The 21,860-nt window shown below is 41.4% G+C and overlaps 1 protein-coding gene across 1 annotated transcript; it reads right to left on the reverse strand.

The window, feature by feature from the left end:
• Nucleotides 1-2,834: 2,834 nt before the first annotated feature.
• LOC112253523 (cGMP-dependent protein kinase 2-like) lies at nucleotides 2,835-21,606 on the reverse strand. The gene is made up of 19 exons (XM_042323536.1): nucleotides 21,382-21,606; nucleotides 20,178-20,714; nucleotides 18,674-18,840; nucleotides 18,107-18,220; nucleotides 17,138-17,243; nucleotides 15,777-15,840; nucleotides 15,603-15,680; nucleotides 15,317-15,411; nucleotides 14,849-14,917; nucleotides 12,739-12,837; nucleotides 12,412-12,562; nucleotides 10,339-10,475; nucleotides 8,808-8,897; nucleotides 8,546-8,687; nucleotides 8,287-8,450; nucleotides 7,865-7,987; nucleotides 7,151-7,213; nucleotides 4,078-4,144; nucleotides 2,835-3,969 (listed from the first exon to the last, which is right to left on the reverse strand). Exons 2-19 carry the CDS (start codon nucleotides 20,645-20,647, stop codon nucleotides 3,874-3,876), a joined length of 2,295 nt encoding a protein of 764 aa, XP_042179470.1. The 5' UTR covers nucleotides 20,648-20,714; nucleotides 21,382-21,606; the 3' UTR covers nucleotides 2,835-3,873.
• Nucleotides 21,607-21,860: the final 254 nt, after the last annotated feature.

Here is a 21,860-nt window from a genome sequence, read left to right on the forward strand (position 1 = left end):
TCAGCTTGGTTGTCAAAGAGACAAGGTAGTATATCATCTTTGGATATATTGAGCACTATTGATTAAATTCTTGGCAGAACACTCACTTCCAGGAGTTTGGGTACATTCTCACATCTGTGTCGCCCAAAGAGAAGCTTCTCTCCAAGCACCCACTGCTCTGGAGGTACAGTCGTTTAACAAGGTCACAACAGTACATCCCCTGAATAAATGCAGTATAATGTGTCTTTGGGCCAACTCTGACTCCTCGTACCTCATAGCAAGGGAAATACATCTCCTCTGAGATTGAGTCTTGCTGGGGCATCCCCTCATCTGAACCTGTATGTATTGGGAAGGACCACACTACCTGAGAATTCACATCTTCCTTACATTCCTAAAGGTATTAGGACTTGCCTTGTATACAATACCTTCTCTTTCTGAGCCAGTCAGAGTGTTGCAGAGAGCCTCAGCTCCCCTCCGGGCCATGTGCCATAGAGCTTGCACCACAGGCCTGTCTCTGGGACCCTCCAAAGCAACACAAAACAACATCAATCACGGGTCACCGTTTTCTATTTGTGGATCCCTGATTTCTCTTACATTGTAGATGTTACAATTTTACACAGATATCTTTTCTCCCAAAGAAAGGTTGAAATCTTTATTTTTGACTACCTGTTTAGAGGCATTGTTCTCTTGGCTCTGGACCTCTGATGGCTGCGATTCATGAAGCTGGTCAGATGAGGGTGTCATTGCTTCCCTTAAATCTTTGTAAAGTACAATTTCAGTGGTTTACAAAACAACAGATATTTCTTCAAAGCCACATTTTCAAATAATGCCAATTCAATGACGAAATTACAAGTAATTTCCCACCCCAAAATGACATGCAATGATATTGCTGTAAAAGGTTGTCAGTCTGTCATGCATCTGAAATATTTGTTGTTTTTTCAATTGATTATGATGTCATTGCCATGGCTATGTGACTACATCCAAGAGCAACAACAACCTTGTCAAATTTAAAGAGGTATCAGGTATTGAAAATATGTTTTATTATAAACAGAATAAATATTGGGTTCATTTTGGTAACATCTACAAAACCATATACTGCAATAGAGCTTTGCTCAATAAGTTAAGAGTGCACATTAGTTTAGGAGTTATGTCAAATGCAGTAATGGCTGCATTAGTACCAACAACTGTTTAGCATGAATGGAAGGGAAATATATCCTTCCTCACAAATTTCCAGTACATTCAATGCAATGTGACCCTAATTATTGTCTCGGTTAAATATAGGGCCCATCTTTCTGTTTTGTATCTACAGTACAATGCATTTTCATTTACAGATCATTTACAACCATAATGACTTCCATCAGTTAGTGATACAATTGTACACATGCCATACTGTATTTTGCGAAATTCTACTCAACTAATTCCCTAAACTGGCCCCTTTGGGAATAAAGTGGATTCATGACTTAATGCACCGTTTTCCCAACCAAGCTGGATCAAACCTATTATATAACAACACAATAATGGCTGTCCTGAGGATTAGTGAGAAAAATTATATTACATCTTTTGATAAGACCACACCAGGCAGATAAGGTATGATCGAAGGACAAAGCATGTGTAGAGGTCTGATTATACATTTGATCAACATTTAGAGCACAATTTCAAAAATTTAATATAAACATACACTGCATGGACAAAAGTATGTGGACACCCCTTCAAATGAGAGGATTCAGCTAATTCGGTCACACCCGCTGCAGACATGTGTATAAAAATCAAGCACACAGCCATTAAATCTCCATAAACAAACATTGGCAGTAGAATGGCCTTACTAAAAAGCTCAGTGACTTTCAATGTGGCACCATCACTTTTCCAATAAGTCAGTTCGTCAAATTCTGCCCTGCTAGAGCTGCCCCGGGCAACTGTAAGTGCTGTTATTGTGAAGTGGAAACATCTAGGAGCAACAACGGTTCAGCCGTGATGTGGTAGGCCACACAAGCTCACAGAACAGGACCGACGAGTGCTGAAGCGCATAGTGCATAAAAAACCATCTGTCCTCGGTTGCATCACTCACTATCGAGTTCCAAATTGCCTCTGGAAGCAACGTCAGCAGAAGAACTGTATGTCAGGAGCTTCATAAAATGGGTTTCCATGGCTGAGCAAACGCACAAAAGCCTAAGATCAGCATGCGCAATGCCAAGCGTCGGCTGGAGTGGTGTAAAGCTTGTCGCAATTGGACGCTAGAGCAGTGGAAACCCGTTCTCTGGAGTGATGAATCACGCATCACCATCTGGCAGTCCGACGTGTGAATCTGGGTTTGGCTGATGGCAGGAGAACATTACCTGCCCCAATGCATAGTGGTCTGGGGCTGTTTTTCATTGTTTGAGTTTATTTTACTTTTACAGGAAAAGGGACAGTGCACAGTAATCAACATTTCAGTAAGTGCCCGTTTTAGCCAGCCGGCTAATTTTCAACCGCAGTCCCTGGGCAGGTTTCGGGCTAGGCCCCTTAGTTCCAGTGAAGGGAACATTGTAGACGATTCTGTGCTTCCAACTTTGTGGCAACAGTTTTGGGAAGGCCCTTTACGGTTTCAGCAGGACAAAGCCCCTGTGCACAAAGCAAGGTCCATACAGAAATGGTATGTTGAGATCGGTGTGGAAGAACTTGCCTGGCCTGCACAGAGACCTGACCTCAACCTCTTTGAACACCTTTGGGATGAACTGGAACACCACCTGCGAGCCAGGCTTAATCGCCCAAAATCAGTGCCTGACCTCACAAATGCTCTTGTGGCTGAATGGAAGCAAGTCCCTGCAGTAATGTTCCAACATCTAGTGGAAAGTCTTCCAAGAAGGGTGGAGGATGTTATAGCAGCAATGGAGGGACCAACTCCATATTAATGCCAATGATTTTGGAATGAGATGTTTCGATGAACAGGTGTCCACATACACTACATGGCCGAATGTATCTACATTTTGGAAGGCTGAGAACATCCTCAAAGGTTGTCGTTATTGTTTAGGACACAAATTAGGCACATCACTCTGTCTGAGGGAAAGAAGGGAAGGGAACACTGCCGCTACTTCGCTCACCAACTAAGGTGAATGAATTGAGGCGCAAACTGAAGTTGAAAGGAGATTCAGCAACTCTTGGTTGATGAAGTAAATAAAAAAGCTTTTTTATTGTCAAACCAACGTGTTTTTCCTTTTGGCCTGCTTCAGGGTTTTTACAGAAGTATTGTGTGTGGAATGTATTTAGTGTGATAGGGCAAGGACAATTGGTCTGATTTCTGCTACTCATTTAATCACATCATATTTTGTTTAGCTTTTCTCATTGTGATTGGTCCCCGAGTCCATAAGAGGCTTTTTTGAAATGTATAAAACCTCATTTTGGTTCACTTCTTTAAAAACCTTGAAGAAAGCCAAAAGCAAATACGCAATGGCTTTAATTGTAATAATAAATAAGCTTTTCTATTTATTTCCATTGTCCTCCATCAGTTGCTGTCTGAGGGAAATAACCCAATGGACTGAGACGAGGGCTTTTGGCACTCAGTCTTTCAATCACTTGATGAATGTCCTTGTTGTCTCATGAGAGTTTCATGTGGCACTTCACACACTGCTCTTCCGGCCAAAAACCTAAAACGCAATTCTTAAGGAGGCAATCTCCTCCATCTGCAGGCAAGAAAGGCAGTAACAGGCAGGCAGTCATGATGTCAAATGTATGGCAAGTACGGCAACCACAGGGAAGAGATGGGATTACAGTATTCAGTCATGGCTGCTTCTGTGGAGTTGATTGTTTTTAAGGCAGATAGCACAGTTCACTGCACTAGCGGAACACTAGCGTCAGGTAGTAGAGGTACACCACCTATATAGACAAAAGGCTTTAGGGTGTAGAGGCTCCAGGGGCACCTCAGAAGTCCTTGTCCCAGCCTGACAGCTCGTCTGGTGTCTCCTCCAGCTCTGGGGGAAAGATGTCAAAGTGGCTGTGGTCCATCGGCCCCTTCAGCTGGGAAGAGGAACAGCAAAGAACACCAGTCAGATACAGTCACATCCAAGCACTTCTTTAGCAGCCATGTAGTCTTTTTTTTGTGGTAAATGTAATATTACACATCACCTCTCTCTTCAGTGGCGATATGAGCTTCTGGCGTCTCAGCCCCTCCCAGTTAAAGCCCTGGAACCACCTGCAGGATGTCACAAAGAGGCAGCTGTTCATTTTCAGAACTACAGATCCCATCATCCCCCAGTGCCCACACACTACACCAGAACCAATACAATACAGCACAGTCTGTATACTGTAGATATTGCATACATGCACAAGTTACTCCACAAAGACAGCTCTCACCCTACAGGACCCTGTTTCAAGCAGTGGGAAAAAAATACACGTCTTCTACAGGAAGCCAGCCAGCCACACACACACACACACACACACACACACACACACACACAGGAGAATGCAATCATAGCAACACCAAAAACAGAATGGCGTCAGTCTGCTAATAGGGTCACTAAGGTTTTCATACCATTTCTAACAAACATCATTCGCCTACACAGAACATCTGTCCAAACACCAAACATAAGTCAAAATGGCACTCGCTATTTTAATCATTTGCTCAGTGAGTTGAAAACAAAACCATATTCCTCCTGCTTCAAACATTAGTGCCCTGATGACTTGAGAAGAAGCCAGCTCTGCCAGTCCTATGGTCTATTAAGGCTCTACTCTGCTGAGTAGGGGGACAACTGCACCCCCCATTCTCACAGCTAATTGCTCCGAGGTGAAAGTGCTGTTTGTTATGCAATACTGCGTGTTGTGACATGATACCGAAGAGGAGGGAGGGAAAGGTGCTCATCACACAATTATTTGCACAGTGCAGAGAGAATTTGACACCAATGGAAGTTTTAATACGGTTCTGACATATTTAGCCCAATGTCTCTAAGTGACTGCTAGCACATACCATTCTGAGAACCATATGTTTCTTAGAGAGTGTGGTTGTCCTATGGTTATTTGCATACAACATTCCCACAACGTTCTGGGTATGGTGCAGGACAGTTGCTTGGCTTTGGAACATTCTCAGCAAATTCAAGGAACTTTACAACAACAAAAAAGTAATTTTCTTGGTATTTCATTAATTTATCAGAACGTTTCTGAAAGGTCAAACATGGTTACATTTAAATTAATATTTGGTAATGTTCTAGGAACGTTCTCCAACTAGTTTGACATTGGGAATGTTCTCAAATAGTTCAGAAAATGTTATTAAGAAACAACATTCTTCCTTGGGAATTTCAGTACCTAAGCATAACATTTCCTACAGGTTTCCTCCCAGTTCTATATAAAGTCATGTTCTCAAATTGTTCAAAGAACGTTTCAGTGCATCATACATTTTTGGGGATATATATATATATAGATAGATATAGATAGATAGATAGATAGATAGATAGATAGATAGATAGATAGATAGATATAGATATAGATAGATAGATAGATAGATAGATAGATAGATAGATAGATAGATAGATAGATAGATAGATAGAGAGAGAGAGACTACTCAGCAACAGCCAAGATTAGATAAAAAACAGTGTGGCTGCTACAAGTTATCATCCCATAGAATAGTGCCTGTATTGACTGGAGTAGCCTAGCCAGACTGGTTGATTAAGGCTACATTTTGCACTTTCTCACCAAACCCATTCATATAAAACAACAGCTAACCAGTTGGTTGCTCGTTTCAGCCTACTTCTCATTACGTAATTTTATTCCATCTTGCATTGCATTAGTGAACTCAGACTACATTTGCTATGCTTTGATTGGCCAACATAAACAACTAGCTACACACCTGAATGCTACCGGATGGCTACCGGTCTTTTTTTATGGGGCGCATGTCATAAAAACTACATTGAAAAGTTTGTTGTTTTATTAAATAGATTATTTGAAATGTCATGATATATCCTTGTATGTAACAATGTCACATGCATATATTAATTTAATTTAGAAAAAGCCTTTTCAGTGTTAAAATAGGCCTATACATGTTTGGGCCCCAAAATAAATGCTCACACGAGTATTTTATTATTCAAATAACCGTGCACATCTCTAGTTCAGAGAACATTCTAAGAATGTTATTTAAAAACAGTAATTGCGTTCTCAGAACTTTATGTAAACTTTCAATAAAAAACCACAAGAAAATAGTAACATTCTAAAAAAAAATTCTAAGAATGCTAAAAACATATACATTCCCCTCTCAGCAAAACTCTCTCTATCCTCACTCTTGTTAAGGGTGTTCAGGTGTGTTGGCTGCGCCCCTAATTGGCCACACCTGATCTTAATGAGTTCTTGTTTCCTTTGAAATGGGGTCTGTTTGAATAGACTAAAATGAACAGCTTTGTATGAATAAAAAAATTGTATGTTGTATGTTAGCTCCATCCTGGTGGCGCAGTGGACTCATTCCATGGATAGAAAACAGAAAATCATAAGTTTGAATCTCACTGACGCTGTGTCACAATACAAAAATAAGTGTTTGCATTACAAATGAATTTCTCTCTCTGCTTGGAGTTCAAAACAGCTAAACTAAGATAGCAGTGTAATTGAAACATTCAGTGAACATATTTAGACATTTTGTTCAAAACATTCACTAAATTTTGAGAATGTTCTTAAAACGTTATTTACTTACCTTCAAATAACCTACTTTTTCTGGTCTCAGAAGGTTAATAAAACATAATATCTCCCAGGAAGACTTTCAGGGAACCATAGTAAAATGTTCTCAGAACCTCCCTGCAACCTACAACTTTTGTTCCCAGGACAAGCAACATTTTCTTCCATTCTTAGAATTATTTTTTACATTTTTTAAAATCGGTCAGGAAACACATGACTTCGTTCCGAGAAAAAATGGGAAACCAAAAACATACGGTTCCACAACTTCCAAGGAACCAAATCTGCTAGCTGGGTAGCCTACTGGTTATGAAGGCACCACTGAGCAAGCTGTTAAACCTGAGCTGGATTCGAATTGCATTGGACCAGAAATCCATCAATGGATTCATCTGTTAAAGAACACCAATGACAAATGATATATTTCAATAGTGCTTGTATCCTTGTATGGTGCATAATTAGTATCACAATAGCTGATGAGTGTCTAGGATATTGGATCTGTCTAGGTGTGGAGTGGTGTTGATGATGCTTCATTAATAAGAAGTGGACCAACTTGTGTTTCTTAATGTCCATGATGCCGTTCTTCTTATTACCAAGCCTGTCCACAGGGTTAAGCCTAGGAGAAGGAAATGATGCACGGGTCAGTTATTGTTGACAACCATCTGGACAAACAGAATGCTGATAATGTGATTGCAGCTAATACCCTATACACATGAAAGCAGATTGATATTGTACAGTAGATATGACGCAGACTGTTTGATTCAGAGCTGGTCTGGTTTGACATGTGATTTCCTGATGACATCAATGCAGGCCACTCATGGACCAATTACTCGCAATGGTTTTTGTCTGGTCAATTACTACAGGCCCAATTGCTGTGTGACTGAGCTGGCCAAAGGGTTTGAAACATGGTGCTCACTAGCATTATCCAGTAGCCTATCGGTACAATATAAACATGTCATTTTGTCATCTGAAATGGTGATGCAAATAAGGGTTGCACTACATAGTATTGGTTTTTGTGTTGGCTTTACCTCAAACAATGTAGACAGACAGATACACTGCTTACTTCATTCAACTACAGCCTCTTATCATCAGAGGCACAATCCCCTACTGGGTTAATAGGCATAGCCTAAAATCTCAAATTTCCCATCTCCCCAAAAAGTGTGTGTTTGTATGTGTGTGATTAATAAAAATGACTAATAGTAAGCTGTCCCTGACAACACTTCTATTGGCAAGCAAAGCAGCAGTTTGTAATGCTACAACCACATACTTGCAGAGTCTCCTGATAAGGTCATCGGGGCGCTTGCTGATCCTCTTGGGGAAGTCAACCTTTTCAATCCCATGGAGGACCATGGTGTAGATCTTAATGGGGTCAGTTCCGGAAAAGGGTGGACTAAAATACGTACAAAACAGAAACTTAGGGTTCCTGTTAATGGTGACTATATAAAAAAAATCATGGTTTCATGGACATGCTGGAAACACTTAGACAGCCCAATGCAGCCCAAAAAGCTATCTCAAATAGTCTCTCATACACTCAACCTCGCCATGTCAAGCTGGTTACCATGGTTGCCGAATGGGGCCCTAATGCCTAATGGTTCCTCTCAAAGTGAAGCGTTCGTAGAGACAAATTCAAGAGCAGCACCATTTTTACTAGTACTGTGAGCCACATGTCAGACTGTCATAGTGACTCACCTGCCAGTCAGTAGCTCAAAGATGAGGATCCCCAGAGACCAACAGTCAGCTCCAAAGTCATGGCCCTTGTTCATGATGACCTCTGGAGCCACATACTCTGGGGTCCCACAGAACGTCCATGTCTTCTTCCCCAGGCCTATCCTCTTAGCAAAACCAAAGTCTGCCTAAGGAAACAGACAGATACTGTAACATGAACATACTGTATATGACTATGAACAAACAACTGAAAATGAGCAGTGATCAAATGAAGGTCTATTACCATTTTGACATAGCCTTCTGCATCCAGTAGTAGGTTCTCAGGTTTCAGGTCTCTGTAGATGATTCCTCTGGCGTGGAGGTAGTCAAAGGCTTCCAGGACACAGGCAATGCAGAAGCGGGCTGTCTGCTCCTCAAAGGAACTCCTGTATCATAGTCAAGACCAATATTCAGACACATACTAGGACTTAATACTGATGATTGATTGGCATCATTGATTCCAGGCTTTTGGGTGTTTTCGCAGATGTAAAACAACCTACACTCACATGTCCCGTAGTACACTCCACAGCTCCCCACCCAGGCAGGCCTCCAGTAGCATGTACACATATTTGTCATCTCGGAATGTCCGAAACAACCTAGAACACAAAGTGACATTTAAGAGGACTTAGTGCACAAGGACCATCTGAACAATACTAACGTTACTGTTCTGGAGTTCTTAAAGACATGAGTTATTGACAGAGGTCTTCTGCTCTGCAGTATATTTCTTTGGATGATGTACTTTTAAGCAGTTAAGCTGCCATTTGTTTCACATTGGACCTGTTTGTCAATTGAGGCCAGAAGAACAACTCTAGGAAAGCAGATAGAGAGAAAGGACCATTTTGAGAGAGGGAAAAGAGAGACGTGTGAGGATGGTGATGGCCATCAAACGGAACTTTCCTTTTTGGGGTGGCAGTTGGAAGCTGTGTTTGCCCAGGACTTTTGTCCTTGAATGTCAGAGGGCAAATAAATCAAACCTCAGTCTACACTCAACGTTGAGACCCAAAACAAACTGACATTGTTTCAAGTGACTCCTTAGCAACTCCTCCCGGACCATAGAACATGAAGAGGGGCATCTCTCTCTCTTAAGAGGAAAAAGTTCAAACTTTTCTTTTATGAACCACTTCTTGTCTCAAGGTCAACACCCTTCACTTCCACAGTCCCCTATTAATCTGAGAGCTGACCTAAGATACAAAGGCTTGTCTGTATAGGCTATTCAGTGAAATGAGACCTTTCACTTTCAAGTCATGGGAGTCATGGCAATGGAACCATATCGCTTGGTAAAAAATAAACGTCCCCTTGTCGAAAACTCAAGATCATGTGCATAATATTTGTAAAAAATCGTACAAATCTTAAAAATCATCAAAAGTTTGTAGGGAAGACTACTGCCTCATTTATATTACACATTTGACTTTCTGTTTGAAACCGCACTCTAAACATGCATTATTCATATACTAGATGAATACAATACATGCTTTATTAATTTCCATTGTGACTAAAAACAATCACTCTCTTCTCTGTTTCATAGATCTGAACGACAATGAATTTGTCCTTCACTCAACTGTTCATTTATGCATTCAGCGGACACACGAGGTCCTACTTTGCATAAATCGACCTACTGCGATTGCATGATATTGTATGTCCTTTTCCCTCAAACAGTACAAGGGCATCTTTCAAAAAGCAATTGGTGATAGAAAATAGAGTGCAAAACCTATGAGATGTTTTACATGGGAGGCCTTGTAAACATCAATATGGCTTGTCTCCCTCTTGCTCTTGGGGTGAACGTGATTGTCATAAGGTCCATTTCACTGTTTCATTCCAGGTGATAGCAGTCTGGATGATTGGGTATATTGGAGATCCTTCACACTGCTACAAATAGGTATCATGTAAAGTACACTGGGAAAACCATGTCAAAGCTTGAAGAAAAGCATGAGTAAAACGCTTTGAATGTTTACAATGCTTTGGGGACTCTGTAATGGGCATTATTGTCTGAGGATAAACCTTGAGGATCAGAGAGCAGCATGAGCACATGACGCTGACCTGACTATGAAGTGTGAGTTGGTCTGCTGAAGGATGTTCTTCTCAGAGTAGATGTGCTCCTGTTGTCTTGTGTCCACAATGTGCTTCTTTTTAATACACTTCAGAGCAAATGTGGTATCTTCATCTCTCAGTTTCACCTGCAATAAAACAATTACTCATATTGTTTACATATACACCGAGTATACCAAACATTAGGAAAACCTTCCTAATATTGAGTTGCACCCCCTTTTTGCTCTCAGAACAGCCTCAATTCGTTGGGGCAAGGCCTCTAGAAGGTGTCGAAAGCGTTCCACAGGGATGCTGGCCCATGTTGTCTCCAATGCTTCCCACTGTTGTGTCAAGTTGACTGGATGTCCTTTGGGTGGTGGACCATTCTTTATACAGACAGGAAACTGTTGAGTGTGAAAAATCCAGCAGCGTTGCAGTTCTTGACACAAACCGGTAAGCCTGGCACCTACTACCATACCCTGTTTTAAAAAAATATATATATATCTTTCACCTTTATTTAACCAGGTAGGCCAGTTGAGAACAAGTTCTCATATAGAACTGCGACCTGGTCAAGATAGAGAAAAGCAGTGTGACACAGACAGCAGAGTTACACATGGGATAAACAAACGTACAGTCAATAACACAAAAGAAAACTATATATACAGTTTGTGTAAATGTAGTAAGATTAGGGAGGTAAGGCAATAAATAGGCTATAGTGGCGAAATAATTGCAATTTAGCAATTAAATGTGTAAGTAGGGATACTGGGGTGCAAAGGAGCAACAAAAAAAACAACAACATTGGGATGAGGTAGTTGGGTGGGCTATTTACAGACGGGCTATGTACAGGTGCAATGATCGGTAAGCTGGTTTGACAGCTGATGCTTAAAGTTAGTGAGGGAGATATAAGTCTCCAGCTTCAGTGATTTTTGCAATTCGTTCCAGTCATTGGCAGCAGAGAACTGGAAGGAAAGACAGCCAAAGGAGGAGTTGGCTTTGCAGGTGACCAGTGAAATATACCTGCTGGAGCATGTGCTACGGGTGGGGGCTGCTATGGTGACCAGTGAGCTGAGATAAGGCTGGGCTTTACCTAGCAAAGACTTCTAGATGACCTGGAGCCAGTGGGTTTGGCGACAAATATGTAGAGAGGGCCAGCCAACGAGAGCATACAGGTCGCAGTGGTGGGTAGTATATGGGGCTTTGGTGACAAATTGGATGGCACTGTGATAGACTACATCCAATTTGCTGAGTAGAGTGTTGAGTAGAGTGCTATTTTGTAAATGACATCGTCGAAGTCGAGGATTGGTAGGATAGTCAGTTTTACGAGGGTATGTTTGGCAGCATGAGTGAAGGATGCTTTGTTGCGAAATAGGAAGCCAATTATAGATTTAATTTTGGATTGGAGATGCTTAATGTGAGTCTGGAAGGAGAGTTTACAGTCTAGCCAGACACCTAGGTATTTATAGTTGTCCACTTATTCTAAGTCAGAACCGTCCAGAGTAGTGATGCTAGATGGGCGGGCGGGTGCGGGCAGCGATCGGTTGAAGAGCATGCATTTAGTTTTGCTTGCAATGTAGAGCAGTTGGAGGCCACGGAAGTAGTGCTGACCGGCATTGAAGCTCGTCTAGAGTTTTGTTAACATAGTGTCCAAAGATGGGCTAGAAGTATACAGAATGGTGTCGTCTGCGTAGAGGTGGATCAGAGAATCACCAGCAGCAAGAGCGACATCATTGATGTATACAGAGAAAAGAGTCGGCCTGAGAATTGAACCCTGCTCAAAGACACTTAAATCTTTGTCTTGTCAATTCACACTCAGAATGGCACCCATAACACAATCCATGTCTCAACTGTCTCAAGGCTTTAAAATCCTTCTTTAACCTGTCTCCTCCACTTTATCTACACTGATTGAAGTGGATTTAACAAGTGACATCAATAAGGGATCACAGCTTTCATGGAAAAAGCAGGTGTTCTTAATGTTTTGTACACTCAGAATGTTAAATTGTTTTTATAGCAACTGAAGGCCTATGCCCTATGCTGTCATTTTCGACATTGCTTCGGGGGGTGTGACCCAAACATCCGGCCACTCACCAGCTCCACTCGGCCGAAGCCGCCCATGCCCAGTGTTGCTATGACCTCCAAGTCCTGGAAGGGGTCATGCGTAGGGATGACGGCGATCCTCTCCCTGAGCCGACACACCTCCTGGGCCTCTGGGGACGAGTCGATAAGGGGGGAAAGGGGCCTGTGGAAGGAAGGGGAGAAGGCAGGGGGAATCATTTGGGTTTAATGGTGCACTCCTAAATATCTGTTTCTGCACACAGTGAGGCCCCTGGGGTGGGTGGGTATTTGTAAATGTTGCTGCCATTTGTTATTTGAATTACGTATGGTAACAGTCATTTTGTGGCCTCCACTACTCACAGTGCATTTCTTCTCTCGTCGCATCGGGAGAGCTCTTCAACGTATTCCTTCAGGTATGCCTGCAGTTCCTCATAAGTGCCCACCATCTGGTTGAAGTTGCTGGAGGGGAAGCATAGTTTTTTTCCCCCTCCAAATTGCTTTGGTGCAATTTTCACAAATAATGTGGTACTTTTTCACAACTCCTAGTACAAAACTCAAAATAGATCATCAAAAAAAGCAGTTCTGTCAAAACTCTAAAAACATTATCAATTGACTGAGTACAACACACAAAAATCATACAGTCACTTTTTCACCAAACTTAATCAGTGTTTCATCTAGAAATACATGTTTCGCATTGCAACACATGTTCATATAAAGTACTTGCCTCTCACAATTTAATTCTCATATCACTTTTGCTATGACTGTCTTCTCATTTCTTAAAATAGCTTTTACTATTACTTAATCCAACTGCTCTTAATTGATAATCACTTAACCATTGGGTAAATCTATAGATTTTAAACTGGTTTGTCTACTATACACAGATTTGACTACATAACTAAAATGTATGTTTGCAAAGTATAAACATAAATTATGATATATACTGTAATGTACAATTATGATCATGACTAATATGATTTGACTCTACACAAATTTTAAACTAAATCTGATATTGACAAGAACAGAGATGTACTGTATGTAACAAATACATCCCCTATACAGTATACATTAAGTTGCTGGGGTCTTCTGCTGAGTTTTTTTTACACTGATTTAGTCAAATTGCATTGGCCAACAGAGTACTGTAATACATGCCATTTACACAGCAGACGCTTTTATCCAAAGTGACAGCAGTAAGTCCCTACATTTTTGTATATAACCCCAGTATGAATTTAACCCACAACTCTGGTGTTGCTAGTGCCATGCTCTAACCAACTGAGCCACACAGGATCCCTACAATAGATAAGTACAATACAATTCTGTAAAATCCAATACATGATTATCATAGATAATGACTACTTGTACCGTTCAAGTGCTGGACTACGTGGGGGAAACATCTCCATTTGTGCAGCCATATCTGGAGATGGTATGGTAGGGCATAGGCCTCTACTTGGGTCTTACAATGCTGCACACCTCATTGAGTTCCTCAATGAGATTGAGCAGGCCTGTCAAGGTGAAAGGGTCATGTATGTCATTGTGTGTGACAATGTCAGGTTCCACCATGCAGAGGTGGTTCAGTCATGGTTTTGGGCCCATCCTCGACTCCTGACCCATTACCTGCTCCTGTTTTCTCCTTTCCTCAACCCTATCGAGAAATGATGATCATCATGGAGGTGGAAACTGTATGATTGTCAGCCACATGAGCCTGCCACCCTCCTTCAGGCCATGGATGACATCAACCCCGATCAATGTCAGACTTGGATTCGCCATGCCAAAAGGTTTTTCCCCAGGTGCATGAACAATGAGGACATACACTGCAATGTGGATGAGAACCGTTGGTCAAATGCTTAAGACAGGCTTGAGGCAAACCAGTGCCTGCTAAACATTATGTTTCTTTCATTTGATTACATTGTTGAAGGTGTCTTCAATTATCAAACCTTTGATCACACATGGGATAGAAATTATTCAGTCAATTTGAATGGGTAGTGCAAGTATATTGCCTAATGTGAAAACAGTGTAATGTACAGCAATTTACAGTACTATAGCATATTACTTTCAGCACTTCAAAGGGCAATTTTGAAACATGTATCTTGTATTTTTATCCTATTGGATATAATGGTTGTTAAAACAGCTAAATTGAGTCGATATCATTTAGTTGTTTTGGTGATTAAACCAATGTACTCATTATATTTCACAGTAAACAGATATTTCGGATCAGTGGTTATGTGGTGAAAGATGTCTCCAAACAAAATGAATGCACAGTGAAATGTTTTGAGAGACTGGCTGCCTTGCAAGTGTTACCAGTTTGGAGTTTTGTACTAAGAGTTTTGAAAATTCACCACGTTCTTGTGAAAATCGTACCAAAGCGATACAAATGTTTTCAACACATGACTGTTGTTTCATGTTAGTATTTGTGTATGAATGTTTGTGTGTGTGTGTGTGCATGTGTGTGTGCGTGTGCAATGAAGCTACTCACTCTCTGTCCACCACCAAGCACTGTGTGTCATTCTCAGTGGAGATGATGTTTGCTGAACGCACATCCTCACTGGAAAGAGACAGACAGACACATTTAAATCAGCAGAACTACACAGAACTGAAACCAATTGAAATTCACTACAAATTCACTAGAATCATACAATAGATGTTTGATAATGCATGTCTTTGTCACCAGACTAACATTCCACGACCCACTACTCTACAATATTGTGAAAGAATTTGTTTGAAACTGCGGTGGTAAAATGTGTGGGTTGTCAGTCAGGGGGATAGCCTTAAGAATTGATTGATATACTGCAGAACAAATACATTTTAACATGGGAGAAAGAGGGAACCCAAATTACTATGTTACAAGTGTGTTTGAACTTGGTGCTCAAGACAAACCAGGCCAGAGCGATTTTTCCCATTGAACATTTTGAGATGGTTAAAGAGATCAGTAAACAGATCTTGCCTTATGAGTGCTTTTTCTCCAAAGTAGTCGCCCACACCCAGAGTCTTTATCTCCTGTGGCTCAGTACAGCCCTCTGTGGTCTGGGTGACACACACCTGGGCAGAAAACACAGCATGTTAAGTGCTATCTTTTTTTCCCTTGATCCAAAATGGCTGACATGTCTGCTATAAGATTGCATGATCTATCATGGTTTGATAACAGCTTTAACTTCTCTGTAATACCAGAGAGGAATGTGACTCTTTTCAGCAACAAAGATGAACAATGACATTTGGGTCCTTTCTCTTACCTCTCCTTTAGCTATAATGAAGAAAGTGTTCCCTTCCTCGCCCTCCCGAATGATATACTCTCCTTTATCAAAATAGTCCTAGGAATGAGACAGAATATTAACTTTATACGTCAACAAATCTTCCCAAATCACCAGTTATGAAAAAGTCTGGTTCGAAAAACAGTAAAGGCTCACAATTTCCAGACAGTCAACGATTTTGGCAAGCTTCTCTTCTGGCAGGTCTCTCAGCAGAGATACACTGTACAAGATAAGTACACAGAGATAACCTTGTTAATAGGATACAGTCAGGTGGAAAACGATTGGCACCCTTGATAAAGATGAGCAAAAAATACTGAAGAAAACAAATATTACAAATACTGAGCTATATCGTATACTCCCCAAAAGTGGGAAACTATATTATTTTATCCTAATACAATTGCTCAGAGAAAGAGATTTTTTCTCAAAAAGATAGGGGTCAAAATAATTGGCACTCCTGTTTTCAATGCTTTACGACACAAAACCCACCACTGGTGTGCATGGCCAACGAGCTCTATTTTCATGTCATCCAACAAATGTAAATGCCTGGAGTTTTCGAAACGTCATTGGCACTTGGATTGGAACCAGTGCTATGGTCAGATTATATAAAAGTATAACTCTTTGGCCATGCACACCAATGGGTTTCGCTTTGAAAGAAGGATGCATACGAGGAAAGAACCCCATACCTACTGTAAAATATGGTGGTGGATCTTTGATGTTATGGGGCTATTTTGCTCCCACTGGTCCTGGGGCCCTTGTTAAGGTTAACGGTTTCATGAACATTACCCAGTAAGAGGACATTTTAGCCAAAAACCTAGTTGCCTCTGCCAGGAGGCTGACACTTGGCAGGAAGTGGATCTTCCAGAAAGACAATAACCCCAAGCACACATCAAAATGTGGGTGGGAGGTAGCCTAGTGGTTAGAGCGGTGGGCCAGTAACCGAAAGGTTGCGAGATCAAATCTCTAAGCTGACAAGGTAAAAAATCTGTAGTTCTGAACAAGGCAGTTAAACCCACTGTTCCTAGGCTGTCATTGTAAATAAGAATTTGTTCTTAATTAACTGACTTGCCGTGTTAAATAAAGGTCAAATAAAAAAATCAATGGCCATCTCAGTCTTTGGACTGTGGTTTGAATTGAAGAGGGCATGACAAAGGATATCAAGGTTCTGGAAATATTCTGTATGGAGGGATGGTCAAAGATCCCTCCCAATGTTTTTCTCTAATCTCATAGAACATTTTAGAAAAAAGTGCAAATATGATGAGATATTGAAAGGTTTCGAAAACAGGGGGGCAATAACTTGTTTAACAAAATCTCTTTCTCTGAGAAATTGTATTAGAATAAAATAATATCATTTTCCAATTTCTGTGAGGACACAATATAGGTTACTATTTGCATTATTTATTTTATACAGTATATTTTGCTCATCTTTATCAAGGGGTGCAAAAAAATGTGTTCGGAACTCAAACTTCCATTTACATCAATGCCTGTTTCAGGCTTGAAGACCAAGCTCCTACATGTACCTGCGTAGGAAGCTGAAGTACTCTTCTTGCGTAGCCTGTGTAGATTTCATCATAATACTCTGGAAGGTCTGCCGGTCCAGAGCCCAGATATGAGCCTGGGATACAGCTGGGCATTGAAAATTACAAGTCCAATCAACACACCATATAAGATCAGACATTCACAGGGCCGGATACTCTTATAATGTTATAGAAGTTGGCCAAACATTCCATGAACATTTACTCATTTTAATGTCTGAAAGAGTTATGGTGACTAAACTGCTTGGAGTAACCCTGGATTGTAAATGTATATATCTCTCATGGCTCAAAGTGGAGGAGAGATTGACATCATCAATACTTGTTTTTGTAAGAAGTGTTGACAAGCTGAATGCACCGAGGTGTCTGTTTAAACTACTAACACACAGCTCGGACACCCATGCATGCCCCACAAGACATGCCACCAAAGGTCTCTTCATAATCCTCAAGTCCAGAACAGACTATGGGAGGTGCACAGTATTACGCACTCGTACACATGGATATTGTGTTGTAAATATGTGATAGTGGAGTAGTGGCCTGAGAGAACCCACTCATGTATTGGGTAAAGTGTTATGAAACATAACGTCATGTAATATTTTAAATTCTATAACTGCCTCAACGTTGCTGGACCCCAGGAAGAGTAGCTGCTGCCTTGGCTACAGGCTAATGGGGATCTTAATAAACACACAAATACAAACGCTATTCTATGCAAGATTAGAGGAAGCAGCTGTTGACTAGGAGGCTGTGTGATATATGGTTTGCATATTCTAATGAGGATGCAATAGTCCCTTGGTGACATCTCTGAAAATCATGCTGCTTTGTGTCATACATGGATACTTTTGTATGTCATATGTCATATGCATGGTTTGTTGCATGATTGCATTTGAGTATGAACACTTGGTTTGTGATGTGTGTGGAGAAGTATTGTATCTCAAAGGGGACTAAAATCAAACCCACCTTTCACTGTTGCAGTTCTCTTACAGTTGTACAATATAGCCAACTCTCCAAAGGCGGTCCTGGGACGCATCTCTCCGAGCAATTTGCCGTTCTGCATGACCTCTAGCAGGCCATCTGAAGACGAAAAACCTAGCATGAGTGTTGACAAACAGCTAAATACGGTATGTGCTGTGTTCGTGCTACAACCCACAGACAACCCCGTTGTGAAGAAGTTACTAAAGCTGTAATCTCCTATGGGAAGATTCTGCATGTAGACCGAAGATTCTGCCGGGACTGAATGGGATGCATGAGATAATGAGCAGCATTAGTTCCGGTTTGCGGGTTTTCGTCACGTTATTTGGAAAAGATTGGGCGAAGGAGGTTCTTAAACTGCTTTGCCTCAAAAACTTTGCATAGATCGGAAGGTGTTTTTGGGGGGGCTGAGAGTTCCCCTTTATAAGGGTGGAGACTTTTTTGCCTGAACTTTCCATTTCAAACGCACATGGACACAGAAGTCAATCACGCAGCAGACCAAATTACGCAAGATTTTACTTCTGGGTTAACAGAGATTAATAAAGTTGATATGACCTGCCAGCACATAGAGGAAGTTCCCTGGTTCTCCCTCCTGGATGACCAGTTGGCCCTCAGTGTAGATCCTCTCATACATGCAGTCCACCATCTCCCTCATGTGCTGCGGATCCAACTTCTTCAGGAAGTCATTGTTCATGATGGCATCATTGATCAGCTTCTTGGTGCTGGGAGCAAGAGGAGCACAGATAAGAGGTAGAGAGAAACACCTCCAAGTAGACACTCTGTAATTTTAGAGGTCAAAGGTTTACTTCACCTACAAATCAATATTCATCCAACGTTTAAGTTGTACGCCAAATATCAGATATCAAATATCAGAAATTTATTTTGAATAATGTAGTTTTATTGTCTCTGGCTAACTTTTCTGAACTAAATGAGTCAATATATTACACATGTACAGTAACAATGCATGTAGTGTCCTGGATAACACCCTCAAATGCAGATTTCACATTATTTCACCTTAAACAGCCCCCTAAACCGAACATACAGTAGGGGATGCTAACTGGTGGTTGAGTTTGCACCACCATGAGTAAGAGCTTAAGTTAATCACAAGAGACTTTCAATCAGGCCATTACTACTGTATTTTTACTACCGCATTCATGTTTGATTTTCATAGATGGACAAAGCACTATATTTTCCCTAGTCTCTAAACCAGTCACATAGAAGGAGACAAACGGTTGATGTAGTACCATTAGGCGTGTCAGTTTCCCCCTGCATCCCTCTTAACTATAAGGCCTCTAATTATTACATCAGACAGCCGAGGGCCAGTCCATTAACCTAAAATGGACCTGGTGAATGGACTAAAGCAGGAGAGTAGGGGGCAGGCAACCGAGGTCTGCTTAATTAAAGCCATAATGATCCAGCCCATGCATATTGCATATAGATGCTCAGGCCTTTGTTTCCCCGTGTGCCTTCCTATTATCCCCAATGCTAATACAGGCTTTCAAATCTCCTTGGAGTGGCAGACACTACACAAAGGCTTGGACAGAGCTCCATACCGTCTTATCCTTTCAAGAGGAGGATTGGGCCGGGATTCAATCCGATTCAATCCGATTTGGACAATGTGCCATTTAAAGGTCATTTACGATTAAGCCGGCAGTGTTTACCCTGAATGTGTTCTCCGCAAACGCGGGGACATTGCTTTTAAATCGTGCATTGCGGACAAAGCGTGATCGGATTGAAAACTGTGCATGCACAGTAGCCTACACCAGACTCCGCTGAGCACAAATAATGATTCAAGGTAGGCTTTATTATCACAGATCCAGCTGATTGCTTTTAAACTTTGGCGAACATTTCTGCTTGCATGTCATGACATGTGTCTAATTATCACATACGTTACAATGCAACTGGGTTTTTCTGTGTAAAGAACAGGCCTTTGTGGGAAAACAAGAGAATAGGAACAAGTAGTCGGGGCTGTCCACCACTACATGGAACTGTTTTGGAGTTATTAACCCTCCAATAACCTCAACAACATTGTGTGGTTCTGTTGATCTCTGACACCCACCTGGAGTCCTTGCGAACACGTGCCCTCTCTATGGACACATGGTGGGCTCTGAAACCCCCGCAGAAGTGCCCTGAGGTGGGCTCGGCCGACACGCCCTCCTTGGCCTTGAGCCTACGGTGGACCTCCACAGCCACCCTGTGGAAGCGGGTGGGACCCTGGTTGATGACACTGAGCAGGCGGTGACAGTTGGGAGTCAGAGGGGAGCGGCCTAGGCTGTTGTAGCCGATGGCATCCTGAAGCTTTTCTATCTGGGAGACTTTAGCCTCCAGCTCTCTCTGCAGGCTCTGCAGCTGCAGCTCCTGGGATTTTAACTCATGGTCCCTCTGGGCCAGCTCTTCTTCCAGGTGGGCTATCCTGAGCCTCAAGGGCTCCGTGTCACACACCTTGAGGCTGGAGGCCAGGAAGCTGTCCTCTGGCCGTGGGGCTTTGATTGAACCGTTGCCCATGGCCAGCTGTTGGCTGGCCACCATAGGAAAGCTCTTGGTCACCCTCGTCTAGTCACTGATATGTCTCCGCCCGGTGAAAAGTATTTTCTCACTGAGGAGGAATTTATTTATATGTTATGCTTTCTGCTATAATGCCTTTAGGAATACAAAGAGTTGTGATGTGTAACAGAGAATCTTGAATCCACAGGAGACACATCCCTATGATCATATTTCAACAACTAAGAAGATAACAGCATAAATGGAATTCGGTTTAACCTCCAATGAATGAAACTTGGGAAAAAAATTGGGTACATGACTGTGAAAATAAGGAAGCCTAGATTTCTGCATTCATTGCGCAGAACTGATACAATATCCTATAACATACATGCTGCCATTACTGAGATACAATGTATCAATATATCTTGAGAATGTTATTCTATTTCTATGATATTGAAACACTGACATGCATATGCTGCAGCAACACAACAATAATGCTGAATAAAAATGCCACGTGTCAATTGTTTTTGTCATTTAGCAAATGCTCTTATCCTCCAGAGCGATTTACAGTTAGTGCATTCATCTGAAGATAGCTAGGTGAGACAACCACATCACAGTCATCATATATGTAAGCCATTAGATAAGTTCACCTCACACAGTCACATCATGTTTCCTATCATAGCCTAAATGTAATTTCACCACAATATTCCAAAACAACACCATATCTATCGAATTTTAGAGAGCAAGCTGCTATTTTACTTACAATATTGTGGAATACGTACCCGATTTCTCGAAATGTAATGCCGTAGACTTTTTCATAAAAGCTATGAACGAGCCTCTTCAGGTATTCAAACACCTGCATAAAAGAAGGTCCTCTCCTTTGAATGGACTGGAATCTGTGACATCCTCCTCAAAAGCTTTTTCTCGTCATGTTGAGTACTGACGTGGTAATAATAGTACTTCTCTCACTCAGTCCAATGACGGCAAAAAAGCGAACATCTGTTTTGAATTTGGCTACTCCTGGTGGCTACCCCTGGTGGTTGCATGGTGTTAATCAACGTAGAACCAGTTATTAAATACTGGCCATATTCGCACTTTGCATTGATACTGTAAATTTAAATATAGGCGAATGTCTTGATTACTTCTTTCAAACTCAGCTTATTAGCCTACCTTTGACCAGGTTTATCAGAATAAATGCTCTATACCAAAAAAAGTCTGGCTACTGGAGATTATTTCCACAAGGTTTAATTGAGAGATGCCT

Source organism: Oncorhynchus tshawytscha, linkage group LG06 (genome assembly GCF_018296145.1).
Source record: "Oncorhynchus tshawytscha isolate Ot180627B linkage group LG06, Otsh_v2.0, whole genome shotgun sequence".
NCBI lineage: Eukaryota > Metazoa > Chordata > Actinopteri > Salmoniformes > Salmonidae > Oncorhynchus > Oncorhynchus tshawytscha.